Consider the following 19,680-nt stretch of genomic DNA (forward strand, 5'->3'; position numbering starts at 1 on the left):
GGAATTTTACGGGGTGGGCGGGTTATAAGGGGCCTGTTAGACCTGCTCTAAGAATGTGGTGAGTGGCCGCAGCATAGTATGGCACTATGACAATATGTATGACCTTCACAATGACAACACACGAACTAAAATAACAATAGCAATGGGAATGTATATCATCAACTTCGTAAGCAATTCACATCAGGCGTGTGCAATTGGCATTTCAAAATAAGTATATGAGACAAAAATGGAAGACCGTACTCCAGTCAAAAATAGAACAAGAAAAGCAGGTGAGCTGAGCCGGCTCTCAAGCCGTCCCTGGTAAGACAAAATTACTAACTCATACGGACTCATCCTAGTATGCAGAGAAATCAAGGTTAAGTTTCTCCACTCTTGGCTCATATTCTGAGGTCAAAAGAGACGGCAAAAACCAACTCTGTGTATTTGTGTCTCAGGTTCAGAAGCTTCTGCGTTTAGGGGCGGCGGCAGCTTTGCCCTTTCTCTTGCCGTGCAGGTCGTCATCGTTGCCGGACTGCTCCTTGGCCTTGCTCCTGGCAGGAGCTTGGGCGTTGTGCTTAAACCGGACCAGTAGGATGGTCATGTTATCCACCGATGGTTGAGGTGGTTCTACGCACATATCAAGAATGGCCTCACATATCTTCCCCAGGTCCTTCCCCTGAGTTTGTGTTGTGTTAGTCACAGCATATGCGAAGTTAAAGGGAATTAATAGAAAATCCAAAAAATATATATATAGATAGAAATGCTGGTGAAGAAATACTCACAGATTTCATGTTCCCGCGTATAATTTCAATCAAACCCTGGTTCAGCACTACATCCCTGCAAACGAATAGGTGTGTGTAAATTTTTTAGCAAAGAGCTGCTGGGAGAAAAATCAATTATGCCTGTGAGCTGTGAATATGTCCAAGCAGAGCACAAATTCCTATCTCCACTTTACCATGTTTACTTAACCGCCAACGATATGCAGAATGAAAATATAGAAGGATCCTGTTTCTTTAAGTAAGTTTTAACAAAAATAAAATCTACAGCATATTTCACGAAGATTTCCAACCAACTGACGAGGTCAATCATATTCATGCAATCAAGTTTATAATTTTCTGGATATTCTCAAGTACTAGCACAATAAGGGATTCACAGAATCTCCACTATTCAGTTGCTTCAGCAAACCATACAAAATTGTTATGTACATGGTGATGATGTAGCTTAGCCCAAAGCATAGCAAATTTAGCTGAACTACCTATCATTGGGAGTATATATAATCTGCTTGGACATGGAGTAAAGCATATAGAGCAAAGCTTATTTTAGTTGAGTACTTACCAGACTCCATCGCATGCCATAACAAGAAACTCAGTATCATCGGTTATTTTTTCCTAGCAGAATAAATTTTCATTTTTACATGAGACCTTATCCAGTAGGACAAACTTACACATTTCAGCACAGCTAAGTAACTTACCAAGCGAATTTCAGGAGAACTAGTCAATGCTTGCTGTGCAGGGGTTAACCGACTATTTGTTTTGTACCTCATATCACCTGAAATATAAGCAAAAATAATAAATAAATAAAATTTGGTAAATCGCATAGCCCCACAAAGAAAAGTAAGTAACTATACCGATTGATCTTGAGACTGCAATTCCATTATCAATACGACTGGCACCTCCAGTAACTGTTACGGAACGTCCAGCATTCTCTATTCTCTGTTTTTCAGCCGGAACACTTGGTTTGTGATCGGTGGTCAAAATAATTGCCTTTCAATACAACAAAAATAAAATTATGCACTACAAAAGATCACATATATGAGAAAATAGCTGATCAGGTACCATCCAGAGAATAACAAGAGAAGTAGCCATTGCACCTGACCATTCCGTGAGAGCACACAACGACAATCACCAGCATTTCCAACAATGATCTGGTCGCCTCTAATGAGAGCCACACAGGCGGTACTTCCCACATCTATTGGCCCGGTGTGTTTCTGCAAATGAATAAACAAGCTGGGGTAAACAATAGGTGTTTTTGTAATTTTGGATTTTCTACATAGAAATAATTGGATATGCTCTTCTAAGAAAAGATATATTACCTTCACTGTCAAACAAGCACAACTCATTAACTTATCCTTGACAGTTAATTTCCTACTAGGAAAACCGTACCGAGATAACTCCCTCAGTCCCTCCTCCGTTATCATCATCTGATCCATTCTGCAACAGCAGTTACAAATGTCATGACACACATGTACGACAAGTACCAAAATGAACAAAAGAATATGCTAGTATTGGTACAGAACTATGTGCGAACTTAGTTGGCTATTAAATAACCTGACGAAAGCGCTCGCCACTGCAGTAGGCAGATTGTCTTTAAACCCTGGATGGTTCCGAACCTCAACATGAAGATGTCGCGCACAGAACATTGATACAGCAGGTCCTGAACAGAAAAAACAATAAGATAGTATCTTACATGACGAGCTTAAGAAGTGCTGACTACGAAAAGAAAAGGACCGGTCAACAGAACATGACCGTAATGAAAATGATATATGTTAATGCCAGTAGCTGAACATCGCTTCAATTTGTATCATAGAATTGAATTACGTTTGTTATTCACAAGAGGGTGAGGGTGAATATACCAACCTCCATGGCCATCATAAACACCAAAGAATGATGTGGCAGTGGAAACATCCAAATCTCCAATGGTTGCATGCTGGAGAACAAGAAAACCATAAGTTAAGAGGGCTTCCAGTATTTCACCAAAGTTACTTGAAAGTAATAAACCATATACTATTTTGTAGCCCTATATCTCTTGACATTGGTCCTTCGGAACAGTAGAAGCAGGATGGTTAATTACTCACAGCATCCTCCATGTTTACACGGTAACCCTGCATAGACGACACAGCATACTCAAGCCTGTCATTCTCTCCCCTGTGCGTAGTCTTTGATACCACAGGCTCTCTGCTGATTGCACTCACAGCAAAGTTTTGTTCCCTGAAAGTTTACAGCATTAATAACTAAATCCTGTGTCAGAGAGTTAAAGGTAAACCGATCCATGCTAAGTTAAATATGGCATAAAACAAGCATTGGCTAAAATCAAAATGAGACATCACCAGACGTTCTTCATGGCTTGATGGTCTGGGTTCTTCCTTCTTGGTCTTCAATGCATGCACACGTGTGCAGCCTGAGCCGGTACAAGAAAGCAGACCGGGGCCTCCGAGCCGAATATATTCTGCCTGACACTGGATGCATCAGGAATAAATCAGGTTTACCATGGACATCAGAAAAACATTTCACTAATTAAAGGCAACACCGACAGGGATGCAGCAAAATCGGGGCGTGGATGTACCCAAGACCAAGAGACAACGGTCGCGAATGAAATGTGTATAACATAGCATTGCAACATAAATTTGGCAATCACATTGCAAGCGTACGAATTGTCTCAGGCTATCACGTGGATAGGCACATTGCCATTTGTTTGTGCTGGTAATCTCGGAAGTAGATCTCGATCCCTCGCACGTACGGACACACGTATCGAATTAGGGAAATGCAGCGCGCTTATATACCTTGACGAACGATCCGGAGGTGGTGTGGGCGTGCGGCAAGTTGGCCGCGGCGTACGGCAAGGCGGCCGCTGTGATCGGCGGGGTGCGGCAATGCGGCGATCAGCGGCGTCAGGCAATGCGGCGGCCGTGTCTGCGGCGTGCGGCAAGGCGGCGGCGGCGGCGGTGATCACCGACGCCCGGCGCCTCGTCGCTCGATCGCCGAGTGCCCTAGTCGACGCTGACGCGAAACGATCATAAATGGCCGGTGCCCCGTGCGACCCCGGCTGTGTGGCGGTTTGCTATCTATGCTTTTGTTGGGCCCACATGGGCCTGTAGCTTCCACGTCCCCTGTTCGACTGAGCTCGGGAGCTGTAATTAGCACTCCGTCAGGGTAAAAAACATGGCACCCAAACACCTCATGGCTTTCTGAAGGTCGACATCGACGGATCGTTCCATCAGCAAACAGGTTCAGGAGGCTGGGGCATTTTGCGTCAGAGGCAGGTATGGGTAGTCTGCAACTCTCCACGCAGGGATCATTGTTTAAGCCTGATGAAGCTGATGACGGCTCTGCTCTCTAACGAGCTGTGGTGTCTTATTTTGTGAAGCAGAGTAGAATGTAATTCCATCGAGTTCAGAGTTCTCGCTTGCGATTGTGCCAACATTACGGCTAAAATGGCTGATCAAGAAGATAGAAAAGCTGCAGAGAGCCTTTCTTTGGGCTGGCTCAGATACAGTTAATGGCGGCGTATGCCTACTGAAATGGAGCCAAGTCTGTGCTCTGTACCCCTTTCTCTCTCGGTGGCTTAGGCATCCTCAGTTTGGCCCTTCAAAGCGCTTCATTAAAGCCTGAGATGGCTCTGGCAGAACGCCCGTTGATGATGATAAACCTTGGAAATGTCTCCCCCTCCCAGTCAACAATACTTCTTTGGCTGTGTTTAAGGTAAGCACCACAATAACCATTGGCAATGGCCTGAATACTGAGTTTTGGCATGCTCACTGGCTTCAAGGTGACACACTGAAGGACATATTTCCTAATCTTTATAAGCGTAGTACCCATCGGAAGATACCGGTCAGAGAAGGCATCCATAATAATAAGTGGATCTCTTTCATCAAGCCAAATACCCAAGAAGAGGTGCTGGGAGAATACAAGTGGCATCGCTCCCAGGTTATTGGAGCTTGCTGAACAGCAGATGTCTTTTTCACTGCTAAAACAGCGTATCAGCGTCAACTTAGGGGCAGAACTGAGGCAATGTTTTTCTGAATCATTTGGTAGATCAAAATCCTTCCCAAAGTGAAGTTCCTGGCTTGGCTAGCAATTCAAGGCCGTGCATAACTGCTGATGATTTGATTAAGCGTGGATGGCCGCACAATGAAAACCTTTCTCCTGTGCTGTCTGGCAGATCATCTGTTCTCGAATTGCTCATACACGGCTGGGGTCCGGGCATTCTGCTTCACTCGTTTCCTCTGAACCTGAAGCCGGAGACATGCTCACGCCCAGTATGCAGGAGTGGTGGCTCCAGGACATCCAGCAGATCGACGGCGCAAGAAAGAAGCACTTCTCCTCAATGGTGGTTCTCCGCAAATTTTTCGGGGAAGAAATGAAAGCAAGCACCGTCCCTTTGTAGCTGCCTTAGGCCAAATAGTAGCTGAATTCAGTAGGTGTAGACTGGACGGTAATAACGTGAGTTCAAACTATCCTGTAAGCCCTCTGTACACTGTACATAGTACTTCTACTTTTCTCTCAGGCCATCTCCTAGGCCTTCTGTAACTCTGACGAGTCTTTTACCTCTTAATTCAATGAAGGCACCTTTGCTCCTTTCGCCAAACAAAGAGAGTAAAGCCTTGTAAAATAACAGCATGCGACCCCCACGGCTCTACTCGCATCACATCTGTATTCAACAGTGTAGGGCGATGGCAGAATGAGCTGAGAAGAATAGCCCCAGGCAATCAAATCCCTTGATGCAGCCTCAGGTTTCAGGTTCAGGTTGCTACGAGAACTCATTATTAATTTTCTTCACAAAACAGAAATCATTGTTTGATAACATATACAATTTACCCCGGAAGAGGTTCCAGTACAAGAACCTGTAACTTTTTTGACAAAAAAAAACTGAATCTTCCTTGCCTTGTATCTTCTCTTTGATAGCATAAAATTGCAGCCTGATTACACGTCAAGGATCAGCTTCCGGAACTTCTCCATGTGCTCGGCCTGCAATGAGATGGCAATGGACAGGCTGCCGTCCTTGTTTGCGCTCGGGAGGACGAACGCCAGCCCCTCGTAGGCGATCCCTCCGGGACCCATGAACACCGGCCGTCCCCAACCAAAATCGGCATCGTGGATTGGCAGGCGCACCCAGCTGGTGAGACCGAGGTTAGGGCACCGAAATGTATGGGCTCCACGGACCAATGCTGATAAATCTGGTTGTATCTCCAGGTAGTCCAATGCTGAGCGGCAGTAGTCCTCAGACATCATATCCAGTGCGCCCTGGATGACCGCTGCTCCTTCTGCCACGCCACTGGTCACCTTGCCTGCCTCAGCGAGTGGGGTGGCGGTGAAGATGACATTTCCGAAGTAACCCTCTGGCAATGGGGGCTGCAGCCGTTGTCGCCCATCAGTGGCACAATACAGCTTGGTGGGCTGTTCTGCAGGCAGGCCGCGCGCAAGGGAGGCACATCGCCAGACATGTGCAGCTAGCACTGCATACGTGCTGAACCGAGGTGCACCTTCGCCCGTGGGGAGCTGTGAGCGCAAACGGCCGAGCTCCGAGCGGGTGAGCTTGAAGATGTCCACTGCAGTTGGAGCTAATGTCGGCTTGCCACTCAGAGCCTGGGGAGCTGACGACAGCATTGCAGGGGCAGGTTGGTACTCAACATGTGGGTAAGATGGAGTTGGTGGATCCCGGGCACGGACAAGAGTCCGATCAATGAAGGGCATGACTGCAATTTGAGCTCCACGACAGAGGTCAGACCATGAGTTAATGAAGTGCAATCCAGACATTCCATCAGCTACATGGTGCTGCATGCCAACACCAAGGGAGACGCCTCCACACTTGAAGTAGGTCACCTGAAATAAAATCAGAATGGAGAAGAATTAGCCTCTGGACATGTTTCTTAGCTTTCTTTACTGAGGTAAACAGAGTGCATATCTCCAGCTCCAGATACCATTTTAACTAAAAACTATTTAAAAATCCCCATGTGAAACTTCACAAGATTATTGCCAAGCTAGCTTGTGTGTGAGACATGCTATTGGGCACCCTTTGTGTAACCAAAACCTCACAATTATATGCAAATCATTCTCAAGTTTGCTCCCTTGTGCATGAGTTAGGATCTCAGGTTTTAACAATATATTGTGCAAACCATCTCATAAAACCAGTAGTAGAAAAATTCTGAATAACTTGCTAAGATCCTAACTTGTGCATCGAAGCAGTAAGGAGGTACATGTAATCTTAAATTAAGAACAAAGGTCCAAAACTGTTTCCAAATAACAATAAAAGATTGTAGCTTCAGTGAGACAACTGCAATCATGTAAGAACCAACAACCTTTTTCTTGTGAAGTTGGAAGTTGGCAAACTAATAGCACCAACCACTTGGAGTTTGTAGAACTTTTTCTTATTAGCCCAACAATAAAATTTGGCTATTATTTGGACTGGCTTTTTCCAGCAGTAAAACTGGTAAAAGCATCGGCCCGTACATAACATTTTTTTTGTCATAAGAGTTTAAAATACGGAAAGGGTTCAGTCTTGATAGAAAAGAATTACTGCAGTTCGTTGTACTCAAAATGATATTTATGCTGTGTAGCATACTTATCTTTTAGTTGTATACATTCATTTCCTTACAACTACTGATGCAGGCGCTACTCTTACTTTTTAAATGGAATATCATCTTTGTCCACTTTTGTTCTTACTGTTACATTTCTACAATAATTTGCTTTAAAAGATGTGCCTGGTTAAATTATCTCAATTTCTTTGAACCTGTTTCTGCATAAGGCCCTGCCTTGCCTAACGAACATGCATAAACATCTGGTTGACATACATGCAAGATTGAAGTCAGCCTGCCACCTAATCATGCATATACAACTTTTCGATGAACAAACATAGTAAGTTTTTAGACACAGAAAAGTCATCACATGGAGCATGTTCTAATTAGATAGTCATTTCTGTACCAGCATTAAGTGCACATCCAAATCAATAATATTCAGAACAATGCATGTGGTTGCCGACAAACAACTGACAGTTGGAAAGAGAAACTGCTAGCTCAACACAAACTACCTCCATGAATTATGTCTCTGTCAAGAAGTACCTCACAAGGTTCAACAGGGCAAGGGAACAAATTAGTCTAAGCCTAATAATATTCAGACATGTCAATATCGTACTCAATTATGCCCATTAATGTCAAGATCCGTGACAGATGGTTGACACTTGTGTTTGGAGCCGGAGTATTAAAGCTTCCTGTGGCGATGGACTCGTTCAAATTAGTGTAAGCCTAATATTCAGACATGTCAATATCTTATACTCAATTATGCCCATTAGTGTCAAGATCCGTGACAGATGGTTGACACTTGCGTTGGGAGCCCAAGTATTAAAGCTTCCCCTAGTGCATACTGCCATTGAAAATAACCGATACTACAAGACAGTACAGACAGAAAATGGACTTCAAAAGTATGAGTATCAATTGCTGGCAAATCAATTTGATAATGCTTGGTAGTAGTAGTAGTAGTACATGGCAATGGGGATCATTGTTTATTTTCTGTCTGTACTGGTAAACTGGCGATTAAGCATGTATAAGTTATAACCGCGTCCACGATTAGGCTGGCATAACCACTCAGCGTAAAATACTAAACAGGACAGCAACTGGCAGGATGCAAGTATAGAGTATAGAGTAGTACGTTCACAAAGGTCAAAGTAGAAGAGGATAAGGTGGTCCGCTTCTAGTTCTAGGTATCCTCACAGTGAACTGGCGATCGAATCAACACATAATCACATGCACATCCAAAACAGAGGTCCCAAAGTCCCAGCTACGAGTTATGGAATCAGGTATCAGATGTTATAATACTAGGTATCCAAAATCGGAGCGAGCGAGTTTCAATTCTTAGGATGTAAGATAATTGGCAGACATTCTTAACTTCAGCCATATAACAAATGATCTCTAAATATCTACTGCAGCCCAACACAATTGGCAATAAGTGATTAGCTTTACATGCAATGCATAACCAGAGTCTGTGGGCAAACATGTGAATTTAAAGAGGTGTAAGTTCCATCCATTGTCTAGACTACTAGTTTCAATAATTTAAAACATCCATTGTCTAGACTACTAGTTTCAGTTATTTAAAGATACACCGAATATCAAAGGGTTAAGTGACACTGAAAATTGTTGGATTCAATATCAAAACGTAACTGTTGAGCCATGATGCATGCACATCACTAGAGGTTATATGATCATTTCCAATATATAACCAGCTACCTAATCAGATTAATAAAACAATTGCACCCGACAAGCAGTACAACTCATATGACTAGATTAGGTAACATCGATGTAAAAAACATGACATGTCAGGGTAAAGAGTTGTTGTGAGAACTATAAACCATTTAATACCCAACTTCACACAGTAGTTGCCCAGCTAGCTTGTGTGTGAGAGAATCTATTGGACACCTTTTGTTTAACCAAAACCCACAATTAATACACAAATCACTCTTAAGTTTGCTCCCATGTTCATGAGTATAGGATCTCAGGTTTTAGCAATATATTATGCATCCACCTCATAAAACCAGTAGTACTGCTAAGATGCATAACTTGTGCATCGAAGCAATAAGAATATCACAAAATTAAGAACCAAGGTCCAAAACTGTTTCGAAACAACAAAAAAAAAGATTGTAGCTTCAGTGAGACAACTGCAATCATGTAAGAACCGACAACCGTTTTCTTGTGAAGTTGGAAGTTGGCAAACCAATAGCACCAACCACATTTGGTGTTTGTACAAGTTTTTTTTATTAGTTCAACAACAAAATTTGTGTGCTAGTATTTGGACTAGCTTTCTACACAAGTTAAACTGGTAAAAGCATCAACCTGTCTATAACTATCTTTTGACATAACAGTTCAAAATATGGAAACTATTCAGTTTTGATAGAAGAGAATTGCTGAAGTTTGTTGTACTCAAAACGATATCTATTTTATGTAGCATACATATCTTTCAGTAGTAAACACACATTACGTTGCGCTACTTTACTTTAAAGATGGAAAATCTTGTTTTATCCTCATTCGTTCTTAATGTTACATTTCAGCAAGTCTGCTTTAAAGGATATGCCTAGTTAAATCATCTTAATTTCTTTGAACCCGTTCCTGTATAAGGCTAATCATGCACATGCAACTTGTCGATGCACAAAACATAGCAGGTTATTGCACACCACAAGTTATCACAAGGAACATGGTCTAGTTAGGCAATCATTTCCATACCAGCATGAAGTGCACATCCAAAGCAATAATATTCAGAATAACGTATATCCAGAATTAAATGGTAGATGTCGGAGGACAACAAGAAGTCGGACCCATGAATAATGTCTCAGCCGAAGAAAGACCTCACATGGTTCAACAGGGCACGTGTCCAGTCCTCACACAGAATAAACAAAAGCTAACAAATTAATCTAAGCCTAATACTTAGACATGTCAACATTACACAGAGTTATGCCCATTAATTTCTAGATCCAAGACAAACGGTTGACACTCGGGGTTGGCAACTGAGAGTTTGACCACTCAATCCCAAACGAGCCAATACTAGTGCTAAGCAAAACTCCGCAAGCTCTCACTGTGTTGTGTGACATAAAAAAGAAGTACTACGTAGAACATTCGAAACACTAATTATCAGTCAGTTAAAAGGTTCTACATATATAGCCACATATACTAGATGCAGGCCATAAATTATCGTATTCTCTGCAGACTTGCAAGATGAAACAAAAGTGCACAGCCGTCCTCAGTAAACAACTGTCCTTAGTACTACCTTCGTAACTTGTCGTTAACTATAACCGGATAGTACAGACAAAGATGGAGTTCAGAAGTATGAAACCAATTGCCGGCTAATCAATTTGATGAAATGGTGAGCACATTGTTTACTATGCAGGACAGCAACTGGCAGGACGCAAGTTGCAACTAGAGAGTCGTACGTTAGCAAAGGTCAAAGTAGAAGAGGATAAGGTGGTCCGCTTCTAGACACCCTGAGGGTGAACTAGCGCTGAAATGAAGGCATACACATCCAAAACAGAGGTCCCAAGTCCCAGCTAGTACTGTACTAGTTATCGAATCAGGTATCAGAATCAGATGATGTGAACAGTAATCCAAAATCTGCGCCGTCCGCAAACATTGTCGCGTTCCTCAATTCAGAAGACTAACGTACGAGGAACAGTAAGTGCTTGGAGAAACGGAGCTGACCTGGAGCACGAGGAGCGGGAAGGAGGAGATGTCGTCGGTGTAGTCGACGGCGGGGATGAGTCGCTTGAGCTCCATGGTGGGCGCGAAGTCGCCGTAGTCGTCGACGGCGGCGTCGGGCGCCTCGGCCTCGACGAAGAGCACCCCCTCCCCGCTGCAGTCGATCTCGACCCTGCCGTCCTCGTCCCTTGCCAGCCGCCCCGCCATCGGGTAGAAGGGCACGAGCGCGTCCGCCAGCGCGCGCCGCATCCGGTCGGCGTCGAAGAAGGAGCCGTTTCCGGCGGCGGCCTCGGGGTCGGGGCGGCGGTAGAAGTAGACGCTGGGCGTGTGGAAGCGCGGCACGACGAGGTCGAGGTTGGAGTTCCAGAGCCTCTCCCGCGGCCTCTCCGCCGCCGGGCGCACCATGGTCGACCGCCTCACCGTGATCGCCGCCATCTGCGTCCAGAAGCATTCGGACGAACGGCTCGTGAGCGGAACGAAATTATATTTAAAAAAAACAAGGCGTGCGTCAGGAGAAAGTGAACAGAGCGGAGGCGGAGGCGGAGGGTGGCTGACCTTGAAGGTGAAGACGGATCGGATCTGCGGCGGGAGAGCAGGCGTGATGGTTGGGCGACAGCAGCAGCTCTAGGTGGAGAGCTGGTTGGCGAGAGGTGGGGTGGAGGTGGTTATATAGGCACCCCGGGCGGGCGGCGTAGCTCCCGTGACATGGCTCGACGGTGCGAGCTGCGATGGGTGAGGGGTTGGTGTGGGATGGGGACCGGCGGCGAAAGGGACGGAGGAGAGCTGGAGAAGCAACAGGAATTGTTCGGTGGATGTGGATTGGCACGCTGCAGTGCACCGCCCCACCTGACTAACACTGGGCGCTCGCACGCTCAGGGCATCTCTAGCGGCGACACGCATTTCGGACGCCAAAAGTGGTCGCGTGCTCCGCGGACATATTTTATCCGCTCGTGGGTCTGCTCCTATCGGTGCGATTCATTTTTTAAATTGCAACATAGTAAAAAAATTGAAAGTAGTACATAAAAAATGCATAAAAACTATACAAAGTAGATATATAGGCCTAAACTACTTGCTTCCTGATAGGCCGGCACCGTCGTTGCGTCGCTCCGTCGCCTGCTTCTCCGCCGCCTCCCGCGTGGCCTCTATGGCTCGGTGCGCCGCCGCGTCCTCTTGCAGGCACTGCTCCAGCCTCGCGTTGGCGGCCTCGTCCTTGAGCGTCTCGAAAGACTCGACGAGGGCCCGCTGCTCCGCCGCCTTCTCCCCGGCGTCGGCGCATCGGGGTCATCGGAGGACCAAGATATCTCCGAGTCGGAGTCCTCGGCCGCAGCGGCGGTCGTCGGCCTGCGCTGTTCCGGCCTCGGCGTCCAACGCCGCGTGGCCCGCCGGCTCCTCATATGCTTCCTTCTCCGCTTCGGCCCGTGGCCGCGGCGTCCCCGACCGGGTGGAGGAGCTCGGTCGTTGTCTTCGGAGTCGAACTCGTCGTCGGAGCTCGAGGCCGGGGAGGTGGAGTGGGAGGTGAAGGTGGAGGTGGAGGCGCGGCAGCTCGGCCGCGTCCGGCGCTGCTCATGGCGGATCTGCTAGGGCTGAGCGGAAGCAGCGCTACGGCACCGGCGACTAGGGTTTAGTGGGGAGGAGATGAGATGCTCGCGCCCCTGTTTATATAGGTCGGAGACAGGGCGACGGCCGCGCCACGCGGGACATCGCCATTACTACGCGCGACACGCGAGCTTCGTCATTAACGCGGGCGCAGACTGCCGAAGCGACGCCTCGGTGCCAGTATGCGGCGGAGAAGACGCATCGACGCTGCGCACGCTCGCGGAAGCCGAGGCACGCCATTAACGCGGCCCTGCAAAGGCTGCAGCGCGCCGCCCGGAAGTAATGCCGCTGAAGACGAAGCAGTTGTGCCGCTGCCAGGCGGGCCCCGAGCGGACATTTTCCGCGACCGCCGAGCGTCCGTCGAGACGCAAACCTGACGCATATTTGGGTCAGGTTTGCGTCTCCACGGACGGCCCGGTCACTTTGTGCCGCGCCGCTAGAGGTGGTGCACGACGGAATTTCGATCACGGCGGAACGCCGCTGAGATGCCCTCAGGTCCTAGCCCGCCCTGTCTGTACCGCGGGGCCGGTCCGGCAGCGGATGGCCGGACCGTCGCTGGCCGACTCGCTGGCGTGCGGAGCACCAGACAGACAGACATGCAGGCAAGTCCGATGGAACGGCCTGCACTCCCATATGGATGAGGGTGAATTAACAATGGCTTCTCTGTCGTGTATTCTAGTAGTATATGCAGGATATGATACTACTGTTCGTACTGGTAAGCACGATTTAAAATGGCTCCTCTGTCCCATTCTTTCTATTTGCAGCGCGATACCACTACTACAGTAACTGTACTACAGTAGTACGTAGTACTTGTTACCGCGATTTGATGCCTCTTTTGTTGCACGATGGCCGACAGATCCTTTACACTATTATTACAGCACAATTCTTCGGACCTGATTGGTTACTGGAAGAGTTTTATCGCATCTAGGGAACTTGGTCGTGCAATTTGGTTGGTTGGAAACAATTTCTACTTCGCATCAGCTATAGAGCAAACTCCTCGGTTTTTGCTTGCCCAGAAGTCGGGTGTTTCAATCAATGCTACGGCTGTTTGGTTACGTCCTGTTAGCCGAATACGTTCACCTCCTACCTTTTTTGGTGAGTTTGGCCAGCCCACCATATATGCCCACAATTGTCAATGCAAAAGAAAACAACAACCATAGATCACATAATCAACAGGACTAGTGCATATGGATAATAGTTCTAGTGGTGGATCGTAGTGTTATACCACGAGTTCACAACAACAGCTCGTGATGTAACATAAATTCATCAACCGAGGGGTAACATAAATATCACCTCGCAAAATATACAGACTTTCCATCGGTTCGGATCAAACCTAGCTGGTCCTAAAATATATATCATGGATGCGATGTTCATCATCATCAGCTAAACAATCACGACAACAAGCATCCAGTGCTCGGGCTTCTCAGAGGTAATACTTCGCAAGAAAGGCGGTGAATTGGGACATCCTGTCAAGTCATCACAATATACATGTTCGCATGTGCCTTGTGATCCATGAGGTGGCTCGGAGCACGGTAGACCGCATCGGGCGTGAGCGGAGCAGCTGAAACACGCCCGGCGTAGGTCATCTTCATTTGACATAGTTCTTTATGGGCTTGTTGGTGATATCTGCGTCCCTAGGGTGGGTGTGCAATGATGAGGTTACTTAGTTCTCCCTCATGTGCAAGCTAACCACATGTATTGGATGAAGTGAAACAAAAGGTGCACTGATCTAACCTTGATGTGATTGTCCCTCATGATTGTTGATGTCTTCTCCAACCAATGCATCTCCTCAAGTATTTTCAGCCAACAAACATGAACCAACCTTGCTCTCATGTGCTCGGATGGTAGTAGAGCTGGTTGACCCCAACTTCACAGACGGTGAACTTGGGAACAACCTCTATGATTGCTTTCAGGCCACGGTTCCTGAAGAACTTCACTCCGGTCATCCCTTCCTTGACCAACTCGCACACCCTGTTCATCACGAAGGTGGACAGAGCAGCAGGACATGTCATGATTTTCTTCTTCCAAATAGGGAAGTACCTATCATGCACCGGGATGTACCGGAGTGAACGAAGCTAATCTACTCTAGCCTTACAGATACCAGCAACCATAGTCTAGATATAAGCTAGGGTTTGAAGGTAGTCACAATGATCTAGCAGTCGGTTCCGGTGGAGGAAGACGATGACATATCGGCGAGGCAAAGGAGGATGACTGCCGGAGCGGAGCTCCACTGTCCTGAGAAGAGACCATCCCTTACCAGGTTGTCGGCGAACAACTATGGACGAAGAGCTCGAAAGGGGGAAAATGGTGGCGCAGCTTTGGGCGGTGAGGCGGGGAGGTGTAAATAGGCAAGGAGTATCGGCGGGAGGAGAGGGAATTTCTCCCGTCGTATTTTCCCTGTCGCGCGCAGGCTCCCGCCATCTTTCCCTCGCATCAGCTCGTCGCAATTTTTTCCAAACGAGCGCGAGATGAGGGTGGCTCGCCATAAACGGTAGAATCGAGCATTCCCCCTCACTCGTGCGATGCAGGGAATCTTTTCCCGTGGCCCTCCAAACACCCATTTTTCGTCTCCCGAGATGCGAGAAAATGAATTTTTAGCAAACAATCACGTCCATCATCTCTGAATCCATGTTCCATGTATTGGCCATCAGGATCAAAAGTCTTTTTCACCGCAATTTTCTTATCGAGCTCGATCTTCATGTCTTGCTTCTTTATTGAAACCGTTCACCTTTCATCATGCTTTTGCCGCCTCAAGGTTGAGTTCGATGAGATCTCGGAGAGGCACTTGTCAATCGATGCTTGCAACCACTCTGATGATGCCACCACAGCAACAATCGTCTTTGCCTTCTTGTTGTCGGTGGCAAGGTGTAGTATGCCAAATAGAACAAGTTGAGCCCTTAGTTGATCTTGTATGGATTTTCCACTCTCTTGTCTAACTTGAATATTCTCAAGAAATTCATGGCATTTATTGAGTGTATGTTGTATAATGCTTCACCTATGCGACATAACACTTTGGTTGCAGCTCGTGTTTATTTTGCCATACTCTTTGTTGACCAGCTTTCACTTGTCAAATTGGCTTTTGATCCTCTTCCAAATTCCAATATGCGCCACTAGTCCGATTGGAGCCGGAGATGGGGCCTACACTATCCTTCCAAGAATCACACAAGCACACATCCTCCTCTTCTTCAACAATGTTTGCACCCGTACCATGGTGGTGTCCCTTGGTGATCAAGAAAAGCATGTTATTTGGGTCAAAGACACCATTCTTGTCACGCTGAACTCGAGGGAGAGCCTTAACATCGGTGTCGTGCTGCAGATTTCTTGGAAGTAGGCAGGGGAAGACGGCGACGCATTCCTCGAACAGAAAGTGGTTGTTGTGATTCATTGGTTTATGCTGGCGTCGGGGGAGCCTATGCTAGCGCTAAACCCTTAGATTAAGGCGGCACTGTTCACCTCGACCTTTTTCATGTCGGCATCTTCGTGTCGATCCATGCATTCCTGAGGGTGGTACGTTGAAAAGGTCAAAGTAGAAGAGGATAAGGTGGTCCGCTTCTAGACACCCTGAGGGTGAACTAGCGATGAAATGTACGCATACACATCCAAAAGAGAGGTCCCAAGTCCCAGCTAGTATTGTACTAGTTATCGAATCAGCTAGTATCAGATGATGTACGTATACTTACAGCTCATTCCCCCCTCCCCAGCTCTCGCGAGTGAACAGTACTTTTGAGAGTCGCTCTCTCTCTGCCGGCTCCCCTCTCCCTCTCCTCCGGCGGCCTCGCCGGCCGGAGTGATTGGGAGAGGGGAGGCCGGCTCCCCTCTGTATATAGTAGTGTAGGGTTAGTTTTTCTTCCCGTAGTGGAGTTTGGCGAGATGCCGGTGGAGATCTGGTGGCCGACGCTTGCGGGCGGCGCTCGGCGGCCGGTGGTGGTGCGGCTTCTGCTTGCAGAGCTCCAAAGGGCGGAGACGGAAGTGAGCAGGCTGATGCGCGTAGATGACACGTCCGTTGGGAACCCCAAGAGGAAGGTGTGATGCGCACAGCAGCAAGTTTTCCCTCAGTAAGAAACCAAGGTTTGATCGAACCAGTAGGAGTCAAGAAGCACGTCGAAGGTTGATGGCGGCGGGATGTAGTGCGGCGCAACACCAGGGATTCCGTCGCCAACGTGGAACCTGCACAACACAACAAAAGTACTTTGCCCCAACGAAACAGTGAGGTTGTCAATCTCACCGGCTTGCTGTAACAAAGGATTAGATGTATAGTGTGGATGATGATTGTTTGCAGAAAACAGTAGAACAAGTATTGCGGTAGATTGTATTCGATGTAAAAGAATGGACCGGGGTCCACGGTTCACTAGAGGTGTCTCTCCCATAAGATAAATAGCATGTTGGGTGAACAAATTACAGTTGGGCAATTGACAAATAGAGAGGGCATGACCATGCACATACATGATATGATGAGTATAGTGAGATTTAATTGGGCATTACGACAAAGTACATAGACCGCTATCCGAGCATGCTTCTATGCCTAAAAAGTCCACCTTCGAGGTTATCATCCGAACCCCTTCCGGTATTAAGTTGCAAACAACGAGACAATTGCATTAAGTATGGTGCGTAATGTAATCAATAACTACATCCTCGGACATAGCATCAATGTTTTATCCCTAGTGGCAACGAGCACATCCACAACCTTAGAACTTTACTCGTCACTGTCCCAGATTTAATGGAGGCATGAACCTACTATCGAGCATAAATACTCCCTCTTGGAGTTAAGAGTAAAAACTTGGCCAGAGCCTCTACTAATAACGGAGAGCATGCAAGATCATAAACAACACATAGGTAATAGATTGATAATCAACATAACATAGTATTCTCTATCCATCGGATCCCAACAAACACAACATATAGCATTACAGATAGATGATCTTGATCATGTTAGGCAGCTCACAAGATCCGATAATGAAGCACATAAGGAGAAGACGACCATCTAGCTACTTCTATGGACCCATAGTCCAGGGGTGAACTACTCACTCATCACTCCGGAGGCGACCATGGCGGTGAAGAGTCCTCCGGGAGATGATTCCCCTCTCCGGCAGGGTGCCGGAGGCGATCTCCTGAATCCCCCGAGATGGGATTGGCGGCGGCGGCGTCTCGGAAGGTTTTCCGTATCGTGGCTCTCGGTGCGGGGGTTTCGCGACGAAGACTATATGTAGGCGGAAGGGCGGGTAAAGGGGCGTCACGAGGGGCCCACACACCAGGCCGGCGCGGCCGGGGCTTGGGCCGCGCCGCCCCGGTGTCCGGCCACCTCGTGGCCCCACTTCGTAAGTCCTCCGGTCTTCCGGAAGCTTCGTGGAAAAATAGGCCCCCGGGCGTTGATTTCGTCCAATTCCGAGAATATTTCCTTACTAGGATTTCGAAACCAAAAACAGCGAGAAAACGAGAATCGGCTCTTCGGCATCTCGTTAATAGGTTAGTGCCGGAAAATGCATAAATATGACATAAAGTATGTATAAAACATGTAGATATCATCAATAATGTGGCATGGAACATAAGAAATTATCGATACGTCGGAGACGTATCAGCATCCCCAAGCTTAGTTCCTGCTCGTCCCGAGCAGGTAAACGATAACAAAGATAATTTCTGGAGTGACATGCCATCATAACCTTGATCATACTATTGTAACCATATGTAATGAATGCAGCGATCAAAACAATGGTAATGACATGAGTAAACAAATGAATCATAAAGCAAAGACTTTTCATGAATAGTACTTTCAAGACAAGCATCAATAAGCCTTGCATAAAAGTTAACTCATAAAGCAATAAATCAAAGTAAAGGTATTGAAGCAACACAAAGGAAGATTTGAAGTTTCAGCGGTTGCTTTCAACTTATAACATGTATATCTCATGGATATTGTCAATGTAAAGTAATATAACAAGTGCAATATGCAAGTATGTAGGAATCAATGCACGAGTTCACACAAGTGTTTGCTTCTTGAGGTGGAGAGAGATAGGTGAACTGACTCAACATAAAAGTAAAAGAAAAGGCCCTTCGCAGAGGGAAGCATTGATTGCTATATTTGTGCTAGAGCTTTGGTTTTGAAAACAAGAAACAATTTTGTCAACGGTAGTAATAAAGCATATGTGTCATGTAAATTATATCTTACAAGTTGCAAGCCTCATGCATAGTATACTAATAGTGCCCGCACCTTGTCCTAATTAGCTTGGATTACCGGAATTGTCATCGCAATACACATGTTTTAACCAAGTGTCACAAAGGGGTACCTCTATGCCGCCTGTACAAAGGTCTAAGGAGAAATCTCGCATTGGATTTCTCGCTTTTGATTATTCTCAACTTAGACATCCATACTGGGACAACATAGACAACAGATAATGGACTCCTCTTTAATGCATAAGCATGTAGCAACAATTAATGTTCTCATATGAGATTGAGGATTTATGTCCAAAACTGAAACTTCCACCATGGATCATGGCTTTAGTTAGTGGCCCAATGTTCTTCTCTAACATTATGCATGCTCTAACCATTAAATGAGTGGTAAATCTCCCTTACTTCAGACAAGACGAACATGCATAGCAATTCACATGATATTCAACAAAGAGTAGTTGATGGCGTCCCCAGGAACATGGTTATCGCACAACAAGCAACTTAATAAGAGATAAAGTGCATAAGTACATATTCAATACCACAATAGTTTTTAAGCTATTTGTCCCATGAGCTATATATTGCAAAGGTAAAGAATGAAAATTTTAAAGGTAGCACTCAAGCAATTTACTTTGGAATGGCGGAGAAATACCATGTAGTAGGTAGGTATGGTGGACACAAATGGCATAGTGGTTGGCTCAAGGATTTTGGATGCATGAGAAGTATTCCCTCTCGATACAAGGCTTAGGCTAGCAAGGTTATTTGAAACAAACACAAGGATGAACCGGTGCAGCAAAACTCACATAAAAGACATATTGTAAACATTATAAGACTCTACACCGTCTTCCTTGTTGTTCAAACTCAATACTAGAAATTATCTAGACTTTAGAGAGACCAAATATGCAAACCAAATTTTAGCAAGCTCTATGTATTTCTTCATTAATAGGTGCAAAGTATATGATGAAAGAGCTTAAACATGAGCACAACAATTGCCAAGT

General features: G+C 46.1%; 2 protein-coding genes across 2 annotated transcripts; both read right to left on the reverse strand.

Annotated features, from left to right (window-relative positions):
- Positions 1–272: 272 nt before the first annotated feature.
- On the reverse strand, positions 273–3,099 carry LOC124671722 (probable protein phosphatase 2C 42). Its single transcript, XM_047208060.1, has 11 exons — positions 3,086–3,099; positions 2,834–2,966; positions 2,616–2,685; positions 2,307–2,412; positions 2,072–2,189; positions 1,850–1,966; positions 1,607–1,742; positions 1,451–1,527; positions 1,315–1,367; positions 762–816; positions 273–655 (listed from the first exon to the last, which is right to left on the reverse strand). The coding sequence occupies exons 1-11, from the start codon at positions 3,097–3,099 to the stop codon at positions 437–439; spliced, it is 1,098 nt and encodes a 365-aa protein (XP_047064016.1). The 3' UTR covers positions 273–436.
- Positions 3,100–5,645: 2,546 nt separating this feature from the next.
- On the reverse strand, positions 5,646–11,365 carry LOC124671723 (hydroxycinnamoyl-CoA:5-hydroxyanthranilate N-hydroxycinnamoyltransferase HHT4). Its single transcript, XM_047208061.1, has 2 exons — positions 10,934–11,365; positions 5,646–6,578 (listed from the first exon to the last, which is right to left on the reverse strand). Exons 1-2 carry the CDS (start codon positions 11,363–11,365, stop codon positions 5,679–5,681), a joined length of 1,332 nt encoding a protein of 443 aa, XP_047064017.1. The 3' UTR covers positions 5,646–5,678.
- Between the last annotated feature and the right edge of the window lie 8,315 nt (positions 11,366–19,680).

Source organism: Lolium rigidum, chromosome 7 (genome assembly GCF_022539505.1).
Source record: "Lolium rigidum isolate FL_2022 chromosome 7, APGP_CSIRO_Lrig_0.1, whole genome shotgun sequence".
In the NCBI taxonomy this organism is placed as follows: domain Eukaryota; kingdom Viridiplantae; phylum Streptophyta; class Magnoliopsida; order Poales; family Poaceae; genus Lolium; species Lolium rigidum.